Source organism: Anser anser (genome assembly GCF_964211835.1).
Source record: "Anser anser genome assembly, chromosome: 1".
In the NCBI taxonomy this organism is placed as follows: domain Eukaryota; kingdom Metazoa; phylum Chordata; class Aves; order Anseriformes; family Anatidae; genus Anser; species Anser anser.
The window spans coordinates 106,768,053-106,791,626 of NC_139720.1; the positions used below are offsets into that span (position 1 = coordinate 106,768,053).

General features: G+C 39.8%; 1 protein-coding gene across 7 annotated transcripts in view; it reads left to right on the top strand.

Moving 5' to 3' along the window:
- Positions 1-849: 849 nt before the first annotated feature.
- The window catches only part of CHODL (chondrolectin), a 32,866-nt gene continuing 10,141 nt past the window's right edge, over positions 850-23,574 (top strand). For 2 of the 7 annotated variants that reach the window (XM_083803935.1, XM_083803940.1), the window contains exons 1-5: positions 929-1,384; positions 16,817-17,129; positions 17,814-17,971; positions 21,311-21,358; positions 21,734-21,817. In XM_083803935.1, the coding sequence (XP_083660061.1) occupies positions 1,252-1,384; positions 16,817-17,129; positions 17,814-17,971; positions 21,311-21,358; positions 21,734-21,817 (736 nt within the window). In that variant the 5' untranslated portion in view covers positions 929-1,251. Of the gene's footprint in view, positions 1,385-16,816; positions 17,130-17,813; positions 17,972-21,310; positions 21,359-21,733; positions 21,818-23,574 lie in introns of all 7 variants that reach the window. The other 5 variants (XR_014573557.1, XM_083803939.1, XM_083803938.1 and 2 more) reach the window with 5 other exon arrangements.

Genomic DNA, 23,574 nt, shown 5'->3' on the forward strand with positions numbered 1-23,574 from the left:
TCTTCTCTTTCTGTATACCATCAACCTTACATAAAGAAAAGGCTGAATCTCATACACCATGGAGATCTCAGGTAACTTCTCCATTCCAGAACATATGTTTCTGTATGACTAGTCTGAGGTCGCTGCTCAACATACCTATGGATTTAGAAAAAAAAATAAAAATAAATAAAAATAAATAAAATAAAATAAAATAAAATAGTAAAATAAATAAAATAAAATAAAATAAAATAAAATAAAATAAAATAAAATAAAATAAAATAAAATAAAATAAGCTTGGAAGGCTTGGAAGCCTAAAAACCATGTGGAAAAAAAAATCTCATCAGTCAAACAATAACTTTGTTATTAAGAAATAGAAAAAGCTGGTAGCAAAGCATAGCAGAACTGGAAATAATTTTCCATTACTGCTTATAAACTTCATGTGGGTTTTATAGTGGGGAACTGGTCCCAGGTAGCTTCAAAGTTGCTAGGAAATCCACCATGCACTTTAAAATCCGTAGTAATCTGAGATGTATTGACTTCAAAACCTGGCTATAGACGTCTGGAGAGAAAATGACTTTCAAATCAGACACACATATATGGTCTCTAGCTGAGTTCTGAGAAAGATGAAGTTGACTGGCAAGCCATCAAATAGTTTGCATACAAGATGTTTAAAACCTAAGGTCTGTGATAATCTACCCAATGTAAAAGCAAGCCATTCACAAGAACCTACGTAACAGACTGATGCGCAGAAAGAGCATGTGCCTTTAGAAATTTAGACTGTAATTAATGAAAAACCCTTTGACAACAGGACTCTGGAGGACAAAGACTTCGGAGCGGTCCTTAAGGGGTTCCAAAGAGTTATCACGGCGTGCCTTAGGCGTGAACGTGGCTGCGGTACCTCCCAGGGCAGGGAGAAAAGGGGACCCTCCAGCTCGTGCACCTGCACATGGGCACACGTCCGCGTGTTTAAGCTGTCAGCAGTGCGTTTCTCCCGGGAACACCTACACAGCCTCCGACATCCCCCAAATCCACTCCGCCCGGACGGCAGCGGGCGGGGCGGCCGCCCCAAAATCCGCCCCGCTCCCCCCGGCAGGGGCAGGGGGCGGTGGGGGGCGGTGCTGGCCGCCCTCCCGGCCCGGCCCCCCGCAGGGGAAGGGATAAATCGCGGCCGCCCCGTCCCCGCCGTCCGTGTGCGGTGGTGGCGGTGGCGGCGGCTGCGGGCTTGGGGTCGGGCTGCCCGGAGGGGAGCGGCTCTCGGCGGGCACCGCCGGCATGGGGGCCGGCGGGGGGCTGGGGCTGGGGTGTGGTTTGGGGCAGGGGCAGGGGCTGGTGGCCCTGCTGGTGGCCGTGCTGGCGGCCGCCGCGCTGGGAGGCACCGGGGCGCTCGCCGGGCGCGTCCTCAGCGGTGAGTAGCGGGGCCGGGGTCGGCGTCGGGGGGTTTCGGCGGCCGGGGCAGCGGTGACAAAGCGGGGGGGGGGTGCGGGAGCAAGGCAGGAGATAAGTGAACTTGCGGGCTGGCGGCCGGCTGGTGGGCGTGCTGGTGGGCGAGCGGCTTCGTGCTCGGCCAGCCCGGTTTCCCTGGGGCTCCCGCAGTAGCCCAGCGTCTGGTGGCCCGGTGGTGGACTAGGGGCTGGCCGGCTGAGAGTGACCTCGGCTGGACCAGTGCGCCCATCAGAGCCTGGAGCGGCTGGGATCCCGGCTCGGCAGAGACAGGAGGCTCGGCGGCCAAACTTCTGCACTAGCCTTGAGTCGGCTCCTGGCGCCGTGGAGTTTTCTTGTACAGAGTTTTAAGGCTGCCTGCCTGCCTGCGTGATGCAGCTCTAACTGCTTAAAACCAGAGCATGGACTTGCTACGGTGTCGTTCTGAGAAACAGCTATGCAGTGAGATGTGTTTGCAACGACACGGGAATGTTTCTTCTCTTAGGCAGGAGGAGGAAGCAAACTATTAAGGATGTACAGCATAAGTAATTTTGTTATGTGCGGGTGTATCTACAGCTCTCTTAATGTGGAGAGGAAGGCAATACTTCAGAAATCTGTGTCTAAAATGTGAGGTTAAATTTAGTGTAAGAGCTTTAGGATCCCATTGTGTGTTTCCAACATAGAAGTATATATGCTTGGAAGCTGCTAAAAGTAACAAAAAGGCTGTTCGCAATTGGACTTCGGGTCAGATTCTCCAAGCTAAAGCTAATGGGCTCTTGGAGGCGTGTTGAGCGCACAAGCAAATCCAAACATTTATCTTGAAACAAAGTTTTACACACTTGGCTGCACTTGTTAACAAGTCATGTGTAAATCTCTGTCTATGCAGGTAAGAACGTGTCTCTTCATAAACTGATTGCAGAGCAATGCAAGTTATTTTTATATGAGCTGTCTCAGAGGCTGTGATGGTAAAATGTCAAGGAAAGTTGTAGGGTTTTTGGTAGCAAGCAGTAGGTTGCTGATTTCAGGCAGTTTCCTTCTTATTTGCTAATGGAGTAGTCACTGCCCACTGCAATGATGTCCTATTCATTGCACGTTCATGTGCACAGCTGAGGTGTGCTTTTGTGTGTGAGAGAAATTATGTTTCAGGAAAAATAGTTAAGTAGCAGTAGTTCAAAACATTTTGAAAAAGCTTGCCTGCCTAGAGCGTACCCAGAAGTTTCATCTCTTTCTGTTATAATGTAAACTGTGTAGTCATATACAATACAGCAAAACTCTTAGTTTAGCAATTTGAATGAATACTACACTGCACTTTGTTGTTGTAAGTAATAGTGAAGATTGCTTGTCCATGAGATTGCACTTTGCTTTTAGTATTCTCAGTGTGTGCCGGAGGAAATCCGGACCCTTAATCTTCTACCTGAATCTTGTGCATTTAAGTGACACATACACCAAAATGAACAGAGGTCCAGCTTTTAAAACAGTGTACATAATGTGTACTACATAGACAAACAATTCCTAGGTGGACTTCCTGTTTTGGAGAGAATACAGGCTAATCAGTGAGTATTTAAAAGCATGTGATGAGTCTCATGTTGCTCTATTACACTAGCTAATGTTTGGCTGATTTAATACAGGAGATTTGAAGTCACTTACTGAAGGAATCTTTTATGTACTATTAAATATATTGGCTGAAGATGTATTCATTTGGCAAAGGGAATCCATTCTAGGCAGTAACTGTCAAAGATATTTAGCATGCCTATTTCCAGAAATACTGGCAGGAGGGAGGACTGACTGTTTCTCCACCTGAACCACACCCCTCTCCTGCCATGTGCACATCGATAGGTCTAGTGCAACTAGTAGTCTGCACTCTTTCAAGCAAGAAATAGTATTGTTGAATTATTGGACAGTGTTTGCTGTCCACATCACTTCACTCTAGCTTATCTGTATACAATAACCAACTGTTTGGACTTAAACAGGCTTACATTAAATTTAGAAGTCTACATCTTATACAGATCTGATTCTGAAAAATCAGTAACTTAGGCTTCAATCATCATAATCTACAGTAAATGGAAATCTCTCCACTTTCCAAATATGTTTAAAAATATAATCCCTATCATTCACACTAAAAACAAATGTTCCTGAAACTGACATGAGTGCTGGTTGAAACTTGTGGAAAGGTTCCCATTAATTGCAGTAAGGTTCCAGTAGTCCTAGCAATAATTGCAAAATTTCAACCATTTTGCCCACAGCAGCAAGAGGGCACAGAAGAAAAGGTCTACACTTTCAAAATGCTATTTCCTTAGCAAAAGGTTTCCTGTTTCTTTTTTTTCCAAGTATGTTAGTCTTCCTAGGCTACAATCAAATAGATTATTTGCACCAGGCCATTCATATTTAGGCATTATTTCTGTCATCTTTAATTTGGCAATTGCTAAAGAGAAGTTATGTAAGTGGTTTGCAATTTTTAATGTTGCTAGGCAGATGTATTGAGCAGTGCTCACAGCCTCCCTATCAGAGAATCTAGTCTTGCCAGGGAATTGATTCTTAAAGAAAAGGATCAAAGCAGGCTCAGAAGAAACTGCTGAGTCTGCCTTGCTGTCCCATGACATCATGAAGAACATAAAGTGATGATAATGCAGTTTGCAAAGATGCAATTACTTTAAGTATCTATTGGGCAGGAAAGATGCAAGCTAATCTTATTACTAATCATTTAACAGCCTATGTATTAATCATAAAAAATATACTTTAATGACTGCCATTTGCTATCCTTTTATATTTCTAAGGCTTTTAAAAATTTTCTCTTCACTATGGCAATGTATCAATAGCAGATTAAGTACTAGATAAAGTATTTTAAAGCGGTGTATGTCTATTTTGGTGTAAAAGTAATTGAATATATAGAATACTGAATAAAGTTAAATATTTGGCAGGCCACGAAACAACAAGTTTTTCTTAAACTATAGGCTCATTTGCTTCAGATACCTTTGAGGATGTAGATGTGTTCATTTGCACAGCTTATTAACTGGATTTGAGATAGCCATAAAATATTGCAAAGTAAAATCATTAAAGATGTATTTTCATGGGTAATAAATTGGATAGACATAACAAACCCTTTCTCAAAAGGCAAAATTTAATTTAGTTCAGCGGTCTTGGACTGTTTATGACACATGAGTTTTGTCTGGCTTTAATGTCGTTCAGTAATTTTGGTAGATGAAACCTGCTGGTTTTAGTAACATGGTCTGTTATTTTTAAGCTACATTGATAGCTCAGAATTTGGAACAGTATTATTAGAAAAAACACTGCTAGTCTCATCTAGAAGAGATATGCTGTTTGTTACACAGTTATCGTACGTGTATTTTGTTGCGAATATTCAGCATTTGGTTCCATACTGGAAAGTTTTTTAATGGAAATGCATATACACATGGTACAGGATCTTTTTGTTTGATTGATTTAAACATGAGTCTCAACAATCACTAAAGCTGAGACTTTGAGAACTGAAAGATAAGTTGGGCATTTAATGACTCCTTTATTAATTCTCTCTTTCTGCACCTCTTTTGACCAGTGTCTTCTTGGGGACTAGTCAATGATCTGGGTTCTTAAATTGAAATGAAGTGATGACTCTTGGATATAATATATGTTTTTTCTAAACACTCTTTGCTCCTAAGCAAGAAATTACATAGTATTCCACAGAAAGACACTTTATCTTAGGTAAACTGCTGTGACTCATAGTTGAAAACACAGTAGTGATAGCTTGAGATGCTTGATGGTGGATGAGTCCATAGCAGGGTAGAAATACCAAAGTACTTAAATCATTTTCAGGAATGAGACTTCTGTATTAGAAGCAATTCCCCTATATATCAACCTGGTAAAACTTACCTTGCTTCTGGGGAGTGTTTTGAAGGCTGGATAGACTGCAGATCTTTTCAGGGGCTAAGGAAAGAGAGAAGAAAAACTCTAACACTTTGTCTCAGGTGAGCATGTCACTTTTCCAGGAATGGAGATTCCCAATTTAACTACGTTTTTCAAAGATGAAGTAAGGCATTGCAGTTCTGAAATTCATGATTGCCAAGATCCAGTACCCCACTTGACAGGTTCAGGAGAACAGAGTGATTCCATATATGATGCATAATTTGAAGGACAGAATGGATATTCTGCTCATCTTTCACAGCTTTCTTGCTCCCAGTGAGACAAGGTTGGTGTGTTGTCCCAGTGCAGCGGCTTGGTGCCAAGTGGTCTCCTTCCTTGTCGAAGTCATGTTCTGTACCTTGAGTTTACTTCTCTGTAGTTCAGGTCTGATCCTGTGAAGATGAAACTTCTAGATTATATGCTGTTTGCAGGAAAACACTCTTTGGTTCATAAAGTGCTCTGTAAACTTACAGCACTGCTTTTTAAAGTTTCTTTTTAAGACTAATTCTCACAATGGCTTTCTCTTCTCCAGTCTCTCGTGGATCTAAAAATAATGTATAGTACTATACGTAAAATAAGAAATAAGATGCAACAATGACTTGATAGTCACTGTAATCCCATATTCACACCAAGCACTCACTAGCCTGAAATGGCTGGTTTCTCATGCTGAAGAAGATCCCACCACTGACAAACAGTAGGACCTTCAGATCCAAGCAGTCTTAAGAAATAAGTCGATTTAAATAGTTGTCATGACTTTAGCAAAATCTAAATGTAGCTGAATTATACTAATAATAACTCTAGGCTCACTTTATAAGCAGTGAGGGAAAATAAGTATTTTTGGGGTGTGATTAATTTCATTTTAAAATATATCTTGAAAATACTGCAGATACACCTTAGGGACACATGTTTCTTTCAGTTGTCTATAGAGGTTGGTGAGCCAGCTCAGACACAGACAGGTCCATGAAGGTCTTTTCTATTTTTGTACAAAATGAACTATAGCCAGTTCTAGTTTCCCACATATGCAAAGTTGCTTCCACCCCCCCCCCCCCCCCTCTTTTGAATAGAAGGTGAATGAGCAAGGACTTGTCTATTGCTATCTTTTTTAATTACGGGACTACTGCAATAAGGTCATCAGTTATCACTCTGTTGCACTCATACTGCAATGCATGTAAGGTGATCCACTCTAGGAAACTTTCAGTCCACAAAACAAAAAAATGAATATAATATCACATTCGTACATACATTTTACTTACATCTGTGGTAAATATAGGTCTCTGGATGCAAACGCATGAAAATATAATTACATGAAAAAGGAATTCAAATTTCATTGAAAAAGAATAAGAGAATGGCAGATGCTTGCTGTGGGTACTGAATAGCAAAAAAATATTTTAATGACTAAAGATTTATGAGCTATTCCCTTCTAGAGACAAGTAAGAAATGAGCAATGAGCAGAAAGCCTCAGAAATGTTTAAATTTATGCTTGTGAGGAAATCCTGTTGAGGGAATCTACTGATGTATATAAAATTAGGTATATGTGAAAATGTCTGCTTGTGGGGAACAGGAGATAAGGTAAACTCCATGCTCCCCTAGGCTGGCACACGTGTCAGACCCTACAGTTTCCATCAGGTCTATTTCATAGATTCATAGAATGGTTTGGGTTGGAATAGAATGGTTTTGGGTTTTATTTCACAAAATGCTAAGAACAATTTACTAGCTGCCACATCATGCCTGTCTTAAAATTATCTAGGAAATCTGTTCTGGTCTTTACAGCCACACCGAAAACTAGTGATGAAGAGACTTAATTTGCCAGTCTTGTAAGAGTGTTTTTGTCAGTACTTCAGTTTTTTTGTTAAACAGCTGAAATGTTTGAAATTGATGGAACGTTCTTGGTGTCTTTATGCTGTGATATATCAGCCTCATTGCTCTCTACAACTACCTGAAAGGAGGTTGCTGCAAGGAGGGTGTTTCTCTCTTCACTCTTTTCTCAAGTGATTTCTTTTGACGAAGTGATAGGACATGGGAAAACAGTCTTAAGCTGTGCCAGGGAAGGTTCAGATTAGATATCTGAAAAAATTTCTTCACAGAGAAAGTGGTCAAAAGGGACTTGATTTAGTGATAGGACTTGGTAGGTCAGGTTGATTGTTGGGCCTGATGATCTTAAACATCTCCTCCAACCTATATAACTCTATGATTCTATATGAAAATATATACTGTTTGTGTATATAGAAGACTTCAGAAAAATGAAAACAATCAAGCAAAAACACTGCTAAGGGTTTCAGCAGTAAGTGTTTTAAGTCTTGGGTAAATAATCCATATCTTGGAGCAGACTTGTAGATACATAAATCTTTCTAATACATTTCTTCCTATTTTGAATAGGCTCAAACAGCCCCCATTGGCATTTGGGTGTTATCATTAGCCTCCCTGCTTGAATCTGTGCAATTGAATAGGGTTGTTAGTACCTATGAAGTGTTATACTTTGGGTAGCTTTGTAGATTTCTTTTAATAAGCATAATTCATTGCTGGGGAAATGGAAGTATGTGTATATATTGTAAAATGCCAAGGAGCATGTTGCTCGCAGCGACAGCATTGCTAGACCTATCAGAGACAGAAGGGGGGGGAAACTAGGTCTGACATCAGTCTTTTTCTCCTTCACATGGGAAAAGGGAAGGCAACTTGCAATTTTTAGGGGGTTGTCTTAGCAACTCTGTCAGCACTTTGTGTGCATGATGAACCCCAAGGACAGTGCAATTGTGCGCTGGCTCCTTATCCAAGAAAATGGCTGTCTGTCATGATCAGTCCTGTGATATATACCTGTAAAGTTCACATGATCAGAAGAAAGGAAAACAGTTATTACAGGAGAAGCTAAATGGATCTCAGGCTTTAAATTTACGATGTGCTAGATATCTGAAGCAGAACTGATGCCAAAAGTAGATATGTTTCACTTAAAAGAAAGGAAAACTGTTAGGACTTTAATGATTTGAAGGGGGGAAGTACTTGTGAAATACTTAGAAGATTTTTTTTGATGCCTATATATCACACAAACCAGCAACTAAAACTGCTTAATTGTTTCATAAAAAGGGATATTTGTTTTCTAGTTGAATGCACTTACCCTGTATTGATTCACATAATTGTAACTGTATGTTTTTCTGCATGGATAATTAGAATCTAATCAACATTTCACCATCCGTAATGAGATGGTGATATCAAGCTCCTTCTTCACAGCTCTGTTAGCAGTGTGCCATGTGTGCCAGCGCTGTGAAGCTAACTACAAGAAATAAATGTGTGTTATTTGCTTTGTAAAGCAAGTGAATAAGCCTATCACTGCTTGGGGAAGATGACAGCCTTTCATGAGGGCAGGTATTGCAATTCCCAGTACATCTAGAACAAGCTAGTGTCATTTTAATTGTGTTTTTACTCAGCCAGATGGAAAAATCCAGGTGTTAGTGAAGGGGGCAGTTATAACTAATGATCTTTAATAGCCAAATCAGCACTGCCCAATGCCATTTTACAAACAGAACTGTCACCTTTCTGATGGCTCGTTTTTGTAAATGTGTAGGTCTTGTTTGTCTGAGAGCAGTTGTTATTCAGAAATAACCCATTCAGTTCCCTGTCCCCAAAAGCACTTGGCAACACAATAGCATAAATAGCAAATGCTGGTATATAGAAACTTGTTCAGCAATAAATAAACCAAAAATCAATTCCCATGGCTATAAAGAGGAAAATAAGACCTGGAATAGACTAAGACAAATGCTTCTTGTGTAGCTCCATATTCTGCTCAATGGTACTGAACTGCAGTGTGAACAGTATAATACAGTATCTTTTCTTACAACTTCCCTCTTCCCATTTTCTTTCTGTGCATTAATTCTAGAGATGGGTGTTTGGCAGGTGTCTGAGGCCTCTATCATCATCTTTGATTCACAGAATATGGAATGGTTAATAGCCGAAGACAGACGCATAGGTAGCATCTATAAAATGACAAGTAAATTCTTTCCATTCTTTCTCAAACACAGGCCAAATAATCTATCATTTTTACATGCTAAAGCATAAGAATTTGTCAAGAAACAGATTCTATTATGAAAATTATTGTAAAAGTTCTGGGTCATAGATAAGCTTTGCTTAAGAGAAGGACAGCCTCTCTTAAGAAACTTCACTTATGTGATAATGACCATATGATAGGCACACGGACTATCTGCCTGTACAAATACCTCCCTGAAGTACAACTACTTAAAAGACAAATGACCCTCAAATATTTTATATAAATACTTAAAGAGAACTCAGAATCTTTGAAAGTTTTTTTTTCTTGTTTGTTTTTAATAAACATCACTTTAGAGAAACTGTATTATGACAGTTAAGGTATAAACCCTAATTCAGGAAAAAAGCTATACATCAATGAGTGACTATTCTCTCTGCAGACTTAGATATGAAGAGGGTGGGAGGAAAAATGTACCTAATGTACCAAAAAAGATTCACCAAAAATACAAATCGAATTCAGTAGACTGGATGGATACAAGCATGATGCAGTAAAACATGAACAACAACATATCAAAACATGACCAGCAGCTGAACCAAATCAAAATATGACTAAATGCTGCAAGGGATAGTTGACATGATGTATTAGCTTTGAATCAAACTGTGACTAGGAAATTTTCGTTCCTTTTAGCCCAACCTGACCACATTCTAAAGTGGGACTTGTTGTGGAACACCCTCTGTCCTGCATGCTGGTTACAGAGCCCTTGAGGTCAATGTGCTCACACACACAAGTTTAAGACCAAGCCTGGACTGCCTAACACAAGCAGAGAAATATATCTAGCCAGTGGAATGTTTTGGCTAATTTACATTAACTTCCATCATGCTATTATTTCATGATCTCTTTCACAGAAGTCCTTATGTCTTTGTTACTTTATTTTCAGAGGCCTCCATCAGCCTCATTCTGGCCTTTGGGATTCTGGTTAGTGTTAAATGTTCCACATTTCTTTGCACCAAATGTTCCTCTGCTTTTTCTGCTGAATCCATTATCTAGTGAAGAAAAAAGTCAGTATGAAAACAGGGGACTTCCTATAGCAGGCTTTGTACATTCCTTTGTTCGCTCTTTACACATGCTATGCACAGTCACCTACTGTTCCTTGCAAATCTAGGTGAACACTGATGGTAGCTGAAGTGAGCCATGGACTGTAGGTTAGTTTATTAGGTTCAAGAGGAAGGGAGATGGGATTTACCAGCAGGGAGCTTGTCTTTTATCTGGGATTACCAAAACTTCAAGCTGAGTCACGTTCATTACTCAAAATAACCTTTGTGCCCTTCTTGGCCAATGGGTTATAGATGGGACTGAGCCTGTGCACTTAGAGAGGTGACTCTTTGAGATGGGTACTCATTAGTAATTTTTGTCCTCAGTGACATCATCATAAATTCTGTCATGACAGACCTAAAGGAAATTACTGATTCTGTTTAATGAGGCATCATTATTAAAACATAATGGAGGCATAATTGATCAAAATACCAGCTGAATATTTGCTTGCTCCTCCTTTTCTCAAAGGAGATTTTTTCTTGCAAAATTACCTGCAGAAATGGTTTAACTAAGTATCAAGTATTTGAACTAAAGCTAGATTTGGCTCAATGTTACCAAAACATTCTATTATGGAACTGCTGTGTGACACCCAAGGATGAAAACTGAGCCATATGAATGCAATGGTGGTTAGCACTTCTTAGAGCAAGTACTGTACCCTTGCTTCCTTCAGCCACAGAGATGGTGAGACAAAGTGAGAGAAAAGGAATTTAAATCAGATTCTCTGCAGTAGGCAACTGGAATTGCTAAGGCTGAGGGAACATGGCCAGAGTTTTGTTGTACGGCTGGTATATGCAGGAAAGGGAGAAAAACATAAACACATCCAGGTTTGTTCTCTGATGAGGAAACTGGGGAGACCTAACCTTCCAGTTTTGCAGTGCAAGAATGGGAGGGAGAAAAGGGAACATTCTGTCAATTAATTGTTGCTTCAACATAGCACTCTTCCCTCAACAGACTTATTAGAGCTCTGGTGTTGATGAGAAGTTAAGATGTGGGTTTATGTCAGCAAGCCAAGTGCATGTTTTTGCTTTTCTCTATGCCTTCTGACTGGGATCTGAGCTGCCCTGCTTGGGAGAGTGAAGGTTGCTCTAGGATTAAGGAGCTAATACACTCCATGCAAAGAAGGGTCTAAGTACTCCACCTTCACATCTACAGATAGGGTGGTTTGAAACATCAACTTGTCTGAGCATCTGTAAGGGATAACAGTGAGAATGAATTCTTAGATCTTATTAATTGCATTAGTTAGATCGTTAGTCTCTTGTTCAAGGGAAGACTAAACACATTTACATCTTTTTTTTCTTTCTGGATGTGCTGTGATGAAACAATGTTTTCTTTCAAGTTTGTTTTTTCATCTCAGACAGCCTAGGGCAAACTGTGTGGAAGGGTTGCAAAAGCCTAACTTACTATGTAAAGTGAATAAATATAGGTATCTTATTCTGATTCATCCAATAGACTTGCTTTCAAAATTATTTCTATTCTGTTGTGATAGGAAAATTGGAATTAAAGTAGTGTTGAAATAGCAAATGTTGCTTTAGGATTAACAGTAGGGTGTTGACTGCCATAAAGATGTTAGAAAAAGTTGAAATACCCTATAGTTAATGTTTCCATACTTATCTCCTATACAGCGTGGTCCGTTCTGTCATTTTCACTAGCAAATTGTTTCTGCTTTGTAGTTCATAAAATAGTAGTGAGACAAAGCTGTAAAAAATGAAGCTTGAAAGCTTGACATCTCAGCATGCTCTGAGAAGAGCACTAAAATGTTAACTGATTTGCCAGCTGTTAATGCACAACTGCAGATTTCCATTAACACGTTGAACTAGCTCCACAACAGCAGATGAAAGTCTCCTTTAAAAGAAGAAAGAAAAGATTCATAGAGGGTTATTACCTAAACACAGGAACTAAATTAACTGGAACAAAAAATATTCACAGCTTCTTCCAGAAAGCGTACTACTCTGCATCAGACTTCATTCACGCAGGTTAGGTCTTAAACACAAATATTTCTTAGTTGCTTGCTGTTTTCTGTTTTTGTTTTGATGTATATTCTTGTACAAATGATCAGCCTGTAAAGATGAAACTCTTTTTTAATTTTATTTTATGCGTATGTGTGTGTAGAGGGCAACACATGAAAGGGCACTGGAACAGCCTACCTAGGACAGTGGTCACAGCACCAAGCCTGCTGGAGTTCAAGAAGCATTTGGACAATGCTCTTATACACATGGTCTGATTTTTGGATTGTCCTGTATGGAGCCAGGAGTTGGACTTGATGAATCTTGTTGGCTCCTTCCAACTTGGGATATGATTCTATGAAAGAGAAGTAACTTAAAAGTTAGCTTGTATATGAAGTTTCACTTGTTCAATTTTTTAGTTTTATAATACAGAATTTTAGAGTTAACAATGCACAAATATATGCAATAACAATATTGTCTACAAAAAATGGTTCAGATCAGTCTGAATTATATATAAATAATAGTGTACAAATCTTCACACACAGATTTTCACTAACCATTTTAGATAAACCCTTGGGTATGGGCTGGGCCTTTACTTCTGTGTTCTGGATGGTGCCAAGAAGGCTCCCTGCACAGGGTGCATTAACAGTGCCAAGCTGTTACTGGGCTTCATGAAACAGGATCATACCAAGTGCTGCAGTAGCACCTATTGTACAGTTTGCTGCCACAGTGCATGACAAGTACCCGTCTTTCTCCCAGCTCCGCACAGTCCCATGTTTTTTTCAGCTTGGTGCCAGTGATGGAGCTGTTAACACTGGTCCAATATGGAAGGTGCATCATCATACAGTGCAGCTTACAGCTTATGGGCACACACTCTATAGCAGCTCAGAAATGGCACATGCTAGTTGGCACCCTAAATTTCCTTGCAGCACATGACTAGTCGTCATGCACCTGACTGGAGGTCAAGTACACTGAAGAAGCTTGGTCAGTTGGTCAGCAAGGACCCATTTCTCCTGTTGGAGAGGTCATTCAATTCAGGTTTTAGGGCAGTAACAGAAGAACAGGGAAAGTGCATGGGAATGGAGAGTGAGGGGGCATTTCAGGCGCATGAGAAACATAAGAGGCAGGGGAGTGGAAGTGTGATGCTATGGATGGAAAGCTGGTTCCTTTCCCATGACAGGGAGGTGCAGCAAAGGCATTGACATCTATAGTGGTCAACTCGTTTTAGTGGTTTGAACAGAAATCATGGCAGAGATATTTTGTTACCTGAATTTGCTTGTTTTGTTACCTGATTTTACTACTTAATGTCAAGGAGAACACATGCACCAAATGAAAGATTTCTATTGGAGTTTTTCTAAAAATTGTCTAGGAAATAAAAACAGCAAGACAATGGACAAAGGAACCTCCTTAAATCTGCTTATACATCTTGAATTAAAGCTTTGAATTCAATCTTTAGTTACAGGGAGGGGTGTGGTCCAGTTCCTTATAAATGATTACCGTCTTACATAATTCAGTGCTAACCTTGCACTCTTATGTACATATGTGTACTCTGGCAATAAGCCATAGTCACCCAGTGATGAGGATCAGAATGTTGAACAGCTCCTTCCTCACTGTGCAATCCGTCCTGTCAATGATACAAAGCTCCTGGGAAAAATAAAGTTGTGTCAACACTAGGAAAATTTTAATTGCAACATTATAAATAAACGAGTTGAGCTGTGATTTCATATGCAGCTTTCATTCTTGTACTTCACTCTTTTGAGCATTTAGATTTATCACTCTGTTACTTTGATAATAGGGGTTCTTTTTAATTTTTGTTCAAAGCAGTCTTATGAAGAAACACATTATTTTATATGCATCTGTAATGAAGTGCATTCCCCTTGATTTTTCAGCACCATTGCCCAGCTAGGATTATGGCTCTTTCTACATTCAATGTTACAGAAAAAAAAAAAAATTGTCTGGTTTATAAGTAATTTAGATAATGTAGTTCTTATTACGTTGGTATCCTTCAGTAATTCTTATTTAGTTTGAAAAATGTAGGAGAGTTTATTTCGCAGTGGTAACAAAACATACTGGAAAAACTGATCTTTTAAAAGGTGCTTAGTTTATTTCCTTACATACTTTTTAGAACCCTTCCTGTGTCCTCCAAATAAACTCACTGGAGTTCAGTAGCATCTGATAAGTGAGCTTGCTCGTATCACATCTTGTATATGTTGAATAAGCTCTAGAGAATCTCTCTAGTTGAAGATAATTGTTTTTCCATTTCAGGAAAAGGGCATCTGCCTTTCTCAGCCTAATAACTGGAAGAAAAAGACATTCTTTCATCATTTGACTTTTAATTTTTTTATTTTTTACAGACAAAACTCTGAAGGGCAAGGGAAAACCTTTGTGAATGCAGTAGATCGAGTGCTTTTTGAAAGCACAGTAGGGATTTTTTGTGGTATCTGGATAGTACTGCGATATCTGCTAATGTCTGGAGCTTCTGTTGACTGTGTTAAGGGACTTTAGGAGTGTGGCTGCCACCTCCAGCACCTCTGGTTCCTGCTCTTCTCCTGCCTGGTCCCTGGAGTCCAGCCTGGTGCTTGGGGTCCCTGCCGGGGCTGCGGGATGTGGCTGCAGCTGTCCTATTTACAGGTTCAACCTGTAGCAAAGCTAAGCACGTGTCCCACAGACACACAGACAGGGCTGGTCACACAGACTGCTGCAGACCAGGCGATGCCTTCAGCAGCACCCACATGTGGGTCCCATGTTATAGATAAACAGATGGCTGTCCCCGCTCCTCCTGTTGGGCTCACAGAGACAGAAGGGCCCTAGTGAAAGCAGGTGTGCACACACACACATAGCACTCTTCAGGCTCACAAGCACACACACATTAGCAGATCCCTCAAACACCAGCAAGGCCCTTCTCTACCCAGTACCGTGCCAGGATCCCTCGAGTACCAGCACAGTCCCACTGTGTGTCTAGCACCCAGCCTGGATCCTGATGTCAGGCCCATTACCCACTTCACAGGTCCCATACTTACCAGCTGGCCCAGCTTGAAGCTCACTTTACACACTCATCCCTCATCTACACCACATCTGCAAGTCCCCTTGGGCATACCAGCACTGAACGTCTGCCCTCGCCCTGGACCCAAGGCCTCTGGTACTTGTTGCCTGGTTCAGCTTAAAGTTTGCTGATGAATACATGTGCACACCCCACCCACAGTAGGCTGGGAAAGATACAGACACTTGCACTCCCTAGCAGCTGTCACCAGGCGCACAGGTTGTGACCCGTGGCCCCACTCCAGCTGCCAGCATGTAGCCCTGCACTCGCCTCACATTAGTCCTCCCCAGAAGCTGTTTTTTTTGGGATGTGCGCCACTCCTGGTGGTGGTGGTGGTGGTCGTGGCCTGGCTGGGAGATGCGGCCTGCTCCAGGAGCTAGTGCTGAAAGCATACCTATACACAGGACAGAGAGTGAGAATACACAGAGAAATAATTAAGGAAAGATTTAATAAGAGGACAGTACAGACTGCGGTCATGAGGTGCAGGATTCAGTCAGGGAAGCATACTGACTGGCCCCATTTTACACGACTAGCTGCTTTTATACCCCATTCTGTTCCCTCCTTGTTCCTCCCCAGTCACTAACCCTGCACAGTCCCTCCTCAGTGTGTATCATCCCACTGACCCCCTTCCCCCCGCCCCCCCTCCAACATCCTGGTCCCCCAGGTTTGCATCCTTACCAGTTGGTAAGTCCTGTTTACATGGAGTTTCTCAATTGCCCTCCAGCTGGTGTCAGACAAGTATTTTTTTCTTGTCTTTTTCTCTATTACATTTGTCTGCCAGGTTTGTGCATGTATATTGTTTATGGCTTCCTCTTTTTTTTTTTTTTTTTTGTTATTCCTTTTTGCACTGAAGAAGTAATTGATCATGTACCTTAGAGGAACCGATGCTGTCTTTCCACATACACCTAGAGGTTGTATTTAGAGATGCTATAGTGGAGAGTAGCTATGAAGTCCTTGTGAAAGCAGCCTCTCAAGGTCAGATAGCAGAACCAAGAATGTGTTAGCTTCTTCCTGCCACTAAAATTGAGAAGTTAAACTTTTTCCTGGTCAAATAGTTTTGATTACCAAATAGAAGTGGAGTTGGCCCGTTTCTATGAAATAGATAGAAAAAGCTACCTTCCAAATCTTAGCTTTAACAAAAGTACCTGATGGTACAGTCATTAAAGAAGATAACATTTTTTCTAGAAGTTGGTGGGAGTTTTCAGTTTCTCAGAGACAGTTTAAGAAGCCTTGGGAAGAAAGCCATAGATTCCTATGTACTAGTGGGATATGAGCTATGTCAAATTCAAGCTAAGTTTTCCAGCAGTGTCTCTGTATCACCTTCCGTAGTCCTTCCGTAGAGGGGCTCAAGAAAAAGTCTGCTCTCCTTCTGCATCACTGTATTCATGCTATTCTGTACTTTTTTCTTCTTCTTCTCTTTTGTCATATTTTTTAATATGCTCACCCACCTATTTTTTATTATATTTTTTTTTCCAGGTCAAAAGGTGTGCTATGGTGACTTCAAGCGTTCTTGTTACAAGATAGCTTATTTCCAGGACTTGTCTAGACGTGTGGGTTTTCAGGAGGCCCACCAAGCTTGTGAAATTGATGGCGGGGCTTTACTGAGCTTAGAAAGTGAAGCTGAGCAGCAATTAATAGAGAACATGTTGCAAAACCTCACAAAGTCAGGCTCTGGGATTTCTGATGGAGATTTCTGGATTGGGTTGTGGAGAAGCAGTGACGGACTAGCCACCTCAAGCGCTTGCCCTGACCTCTACCAGTGGGCTGATGGAAGTATCTCACCATTCAGGTAAGTCTGTAAAACTGCTTCTTGAGAAGGTTTCATGGAAAGAAAAGGAGGGTGAAATGCCTGGCAAGTCTGTAGAGAAAGAAGCAGAAAGACTTGCTGCCCCATGAAGTTAACAGCATGACTCCTTAAATTCTCCAAAGGGGAGCTGGCAGCAAGGGTTTTTGATTTGAATCTGTGGAAGGATGGCATAATGTAGGTCCAGTCTAAAATTGTCCTTACTCTCATTTCAGACAAATTCTGCAAGACTGGCCACCTTAGATCAGGCAGGCAGCCAACAAGTAAATTAATACGTGTTATTTAATTCAAATCATTCTGGTTTTACCCTGTCTTTTGAAAAAAAAAAACACTTTAATTTTCTGAAGAAAAAGGCCAGAACAACAACAGCTCACAGGGGCAGGTAAGAGTCAAATAGGAATGAAAATGGGCAAGAAAGCAGCAGAATGTTATGTCTGCAGTGATGATTTTGGCCAGATTATTATTATTGTTAATATTTTTAAGATCCAGATATTTGTAGCCCAGGCCCTAAACTCCTTTCACAGAGGTGTTGTGGGAAATGCAGCTTATCTTTGAAGATGGTGGGGCCACTGGGATTGACATTTCTTCATTGATATTAACTGCTTTCCTCGATGTTCTGATGAAATTTATCATCAACATATAAAATTTTTTATTTATGTATACTGCTAGAAATTGGTACACAGATGAGCCTTCCTGTGGAAGTGAAGCCTGTGTTGTGATGTATCATCAGCCAACTGCAAATCCTGGTCTGGGAGGGCCATATCTTTATCAGTGGAATGATGACAGATGCAACATGAAGCACAATTTTATCTGCAAGTATGGCCCAGGTAGGTGACACTAAAGTCATATTTCACAGGTGGGGCCCTTTCTTAGAAAAACAATGCCTCTTGTTTTATGAGGGAAGCTGCAAATGTCATGTGGTCATACCATTAGACCTGCCCATGATACTGATTCCTTTGGCGTGTGAGTGGTGGAGTTGATATTAATAGAGGATGTAATGTATCTATTTATTGATAATTTAAATAAAACTGTCTGTATCCGATAAGAATGTTTTCAAGGTTAGCTTCACTATCACGCCTTCTCAGGTTTACTTCAACTCATTCAGTAGTTTATTCTCCATTAAGTATTTTAAATGGCCATTTTTTAATTCCTCTGCTTGCTATCAAGTACGATGACCAGAGCATCTCTTGTGCCTACAGCAAAAAATTAAACTGTCTCATACCTCTGATATTTTATATCAACGTATGTATATGAGAACTATTTCTAACAGTTCTGGCTTAAAGAAAAAAAACAGTAAGTCCAGAACAGTGGGAAAAAAAGTCTGCATTCACACATGTAGATTTATAGATACAAAAAGCAGATGCACACTAGTTCAGATAGTGATAGAAAAAGCCAGAGCTTAGGCAATTTGGCTGTACTTCCAGACATGACATAGGTTCTGTATAAGTCAGCAGAGGAAATGTGAACTATAAACTAGAACACAGTGCAATCAGAGAAAGGACATGAAAAGTAAACTTACAAGTTGAGCCTGTAACAGCTTCTGCTTTTGACGATATTTACAGTAAATGAAAACATGTTTTTCAGCAGGATCATGCAAATGTATTCAAATAATTTGTGGTGTGCCTGCTTTTCAAAAACTAAGCTGGAAGTCAGAATGCATATGAAATCCTACTCTTAGCAGCTATTTAGCCCACCTAATTCTGCAGTATTTCCTATTGTTTTCTATAATCTTGATCTATCAGTGATCACAGTCTTTGGAGATGATACATTTGTTTTAGAGATTCAGGCTATTTTCTTCCACCAGCTTTGGTGGATAGAAAATTGTGTCACTGTCTATTGTCTTAATGGTGTTAATAATAGCAATTAATATTGCAATTAAATGCTGAATACTTGGAAGGTTTGATATATCCACACATTTAACACCCCACCCTCTGTTGTTTCTTCTAAAATTATTAGTGTCTATCATTTGTCATTTGTCTTTTGGTGATTGGTGATCATGTTGGTCATACGGGCCATTGAAGGAACTGTGATCTGCAAAATTCTATCACTTCTACAGCTGATCACAATTATTTTAAAATAAGAGAATAAAATAAAATAATAACAAGTTTTATTATAAAAATAGCAGAATAGCAAAATTATAACATCCAAAAATGTAAGTTTGATTAAAAGGGCTCCGTTTCAAGTATATTTCATATCTTTAAAAACAAACAAATGTAAGTGGAATAATCATTCTACAATAGCGAACTACTTACCATTCCAGCTGTGATCTGATAAAGACTTATTAAATCCTATTGCTTTCTCTATCAGAAAAAAAAAAAAGCTGGATATTTTGAGTTTCCAGAAAACAAACAGATAAAAGTAACAATGAAAATGAATTTATATTTTTTTCACCATGTATAAATAAATCACTAGTGTATAATGAGGAATGTTACATCAATAAGGCAAACAATAGACAGATTATTATTGACATTATTATGTATCTAAATACACTACTGCAAAATCCTAGCTATTTACTTTCCATGCTGCTGGAATTGTGCTTGTCAGCAAAAGACTATTCTCCAGAAATGTATTCTTGTATCACATGGAAGAAAAGAATAGATGTATATGTGTATATAAATAGGTATATAACATTTCTTTCAGTACCTAAAGAAAATACCGCAGTGTAAGAAAATTACATTTGCTATCTGAAACCCAGGAAGACTTACAAAAGACCTTCCTTTTCTCTCCAAATAACAGTAATAGCTTCAACTTCAACTATTTGTAATAAAAAACGCAGCCAATTTACTAGGACTGTTATGGTGACATGTGGACATTGAATTTCACTTTTTTATCTTAGCGTGTTGTTTTTCACAACATTCCTGTCTGAGTATATGGTGTATGATACCAGTCATAGGCCAAAATGGAGAGGTTGTATGTGTTCATGATGTAGCTGCATCTGATTTTATCAGCAGCAAGTACAGAGTAGTCTTTCATTGGGCAGTCATACTCAAGCAGCAACTGCATTTCTGGTAGTCACTTTCATTTTTAAGCACTTAAGCATTGTTGCAATGTTCAGTCTGACTTTAAATCATATTGATCATTCACTGATCTTAAACTTAATTGTAGGTTGGTAATTGCAACCGCTTTTAGTTCCTGTCCAGCTCCTGTAGGTTTGATTATACAATCAAATTAAAAACTCATCTCCTTTTCTGCTGTCTAGAGTGAACAACTCAGTTCTTAGTGGTATTTTGATATCTTTCTTTATATATGGCCAAATGTAGCCAGTTTTTACCAGAGGAGATGAAATAATTACTTTTGTTCTAGTAGGCATTAATCCCTCTTTGATTTCTCTCAGCATTTTGCGTTTATCAGGACACTTGGAACTGCAGGCTAGTAGCACTATTATATCAATATTATCTTAGGATAAAGGAATGGTATTCAAAATATCATGCAGATTCTACTCCTGTGCTCATCCTTTCAACGTGAGGTCATTATTTTTGTAATCTTTATAATTTTTTTTGTAACAATAACCGTAAGTAAACCTATAAGCCTCTGCAGTACAACTTAAAGCCAGATTTGGTCCTCCAGTTTCTTATGCATTACAAGGAATATGATACTATCATTCCTATTTTGGTAGTTTCACTTCCTGTGTGATACATTAGAAACCACAGCCCATTTAGGGCTGCCCATTGTAAAACCAAATTACATGAAGCTGACATCTAACCTCAAAAACTTGAGCTTCTTTGTTATGCTTTATAGCCAATATTCTTTAGGCATTATTTTAAAAATCTGAATAAGACTTAAGCATTAATCAAGAACACTTCCTTTCTTATACTGTTTTAGTATCAACTACGTAAATGAAACTTTGGATATGTTAAGAGTTTTATTCAGCACAAGAAATTAAGAGATTCAGTGATTTAGCCAATAACCTAGCAGATGCCACCAGGAAATGGAACTTCAATTAACTATAGCCCTTTTCAAAGGGGAGGGAAAAGTATGAACTAGAAGTGAATTGACACTAGTATGCAAATAATCTTTGGTAAGAAAACTAAATGCTGAAAAAAATAAGTAATTATTGTTTTGGAGAATATATCTATTTCTGTGGTACCACATGCAAAATAATGAAAGTATCTGTTTTATTACACATTTAATTCTTTAACTATTGATTTCAAATATTGATTTAACAGACAATGTCTTAGAAAAAGAATTAGGAGACAGAGCAGAGCCAGATTACGGTAAGAAATTCTGATACACTGAATTGAATTGCAATAATAAATAACTATAAGGATAACTTACCAGACCCTCCAAAATTACTCAAGTTTAACAGACATAGCTTAGTACTGGAACATGTGAAAAATGTATCTTATAGAGACTAATACCTACAAATATATGGCTATCATTTTGAATACTACTGGTTATAATTCTTGTTCCAGATATAAACACAATTTTTCAATAAAGTCCTATTTATGCACTTACATGCAGCAGTTTAATCCTGGAAAAGTTTTTTTTTCCAATGTAAATGAAAATGTAATTATGATTAATTTATTAAACAACATAACAGCTATATTTTATACACACAGTTTTCCTAAAAGATCTGATATCCTTCCCAGGTATTTTTCCAACAGTGCCAGCAGGAAATCCATATGACACACAGAAACCAGAAGATCAGTATCACGTTATAGCTACTGAAACAGGTAATGTATTCATAAGAATTTAGAGCTATGGTAAAAACATTAACAGAGGACTCAGTTAATTATGAAAAACTTCCATTATTATCTATGGGAGAAAGCAATCTGTTGCCCCAGAGAGTGCCCTGAAAAAGAACGCTTTTGAGTTGATTTCAAGAGTTCTGCGTGATCCTACTTGTAACTGGAAAGAAATATTTCCATGTCCCCCCCAAATTTTGATCCAAACCTACAGTTTAGCAGTCCTTGAAATCTGCACTGCTGTCTCTGACCCAGGTGAGTCTCTGTTAGGGTGTAAGACTTCACCAGCCCTCATCCAGTTGTGGAGCATTTCCTTCTAGGGCTGTGATAGCCAATGCCTTGTCTCTTCATCTCCTTCCATCTTCTTCCCCTACATGATAAACAAACATATGGTGCTTATCTTTTTATATCTGATGCCTGGGGATCACAAAAAAAGCACAAAGGAATCCTTCCTAACAGACAGGGCATGAAGTTTTCAGTTATCTGCAGATTAAGCACCATGTCATACGTCCTTAAGTACCCTGTGTTTTAATGAACACCACACAGAATCACAGAATGGTTTGGATTGGAAGGGACCTTAAAGATTGTCTAATTTCATCCCCCCACCATGGGCAGGGACAGGTCCCACTAGACCAGGTTGCTCAAAGCCCCATCCAGCCTGGCCTTGAACACTTCCAGGAATGGGGCATCCACAGCTTCTCTGGGCAATCTGTTCCTGTGCCTCACCACCCTCATAGAAAAGAATTTCTTTCTAATATCTAATCTAAATCTACTCTCTTAAAAACCATTACCCCTTGTCCTATCAATGCACTCCTTGACAAAGAGTCTCTCTCCCAATTTCTTGTAGGCCCCTTTAAGTACTGGAAGACTGGTACAAGGTCTCCCTGGAGCCTTCTCTTCTCCAGGCTGAACAACCCCAAGTCCCTTAGCCTGTCTTCATAGAAGAGGTGCTCCAGCCCTTTGATCATCATCGTGGCCCTCCTCTGGACTCAATCCAACTGGTCCATGTCCTTCTTGTGCTGGGGGACCCAGAGCTGAATGAAGGGCTCCAGGTGGGGTCTCAGGAGAGCAGAGCAGAGGGGGAGACTCACCTTCCTCGCCCTGCTGGTCATACTTCTTTTATTGCAGCCCAGGATACAGCTGGCTTTCTGGGCTGCAAGCGCACATTGCTGGCTCATGTTGAACTTCTCATCAACCAAGACACCCAGGTCCTTCTCATCAAGGCTGGTCTCAATCCATTCTTCACCCAACCTGTATTTATGCTTAGGTTTGCCCTGGCCCAGATGCAGGACCTTGCACTTGGCCTTGTTGAATCTTAGGAGGTTCGCACGGGCCCACCTCTCAAGCCTGTCCAGGTCCTACTGGATGGCATCCCTTCCTTTCAGTGTGTCAGCTGCATGGCACAGCTTGGTGTCATAGGCAAACTTGCTGAGGGTGCACTTGATCCAACTGTACATATCACCAACATTAAACAGTGCCTGTCCAATACCAACCCCACATGCCAAGAGTGGTTAAATGCTTTGCTGAAAGTAGTAAAGAAGGTGCTTGATATTTTGAAAATGGTTGCCTGGGATCTTACTATAATGCTCTCAGGTACTTCATTTAGCAATTTATGTCCTGAATTATGTCCTATGCCCTGCAGTTCTTTAAGTGTGGTAGCATGGCCTTAATGCAAGGAATGGAACAACTCTGAAAAGCAACTCAGGATTTTACAGGATTACAGCACAGTATTATGGAAAGTTGGC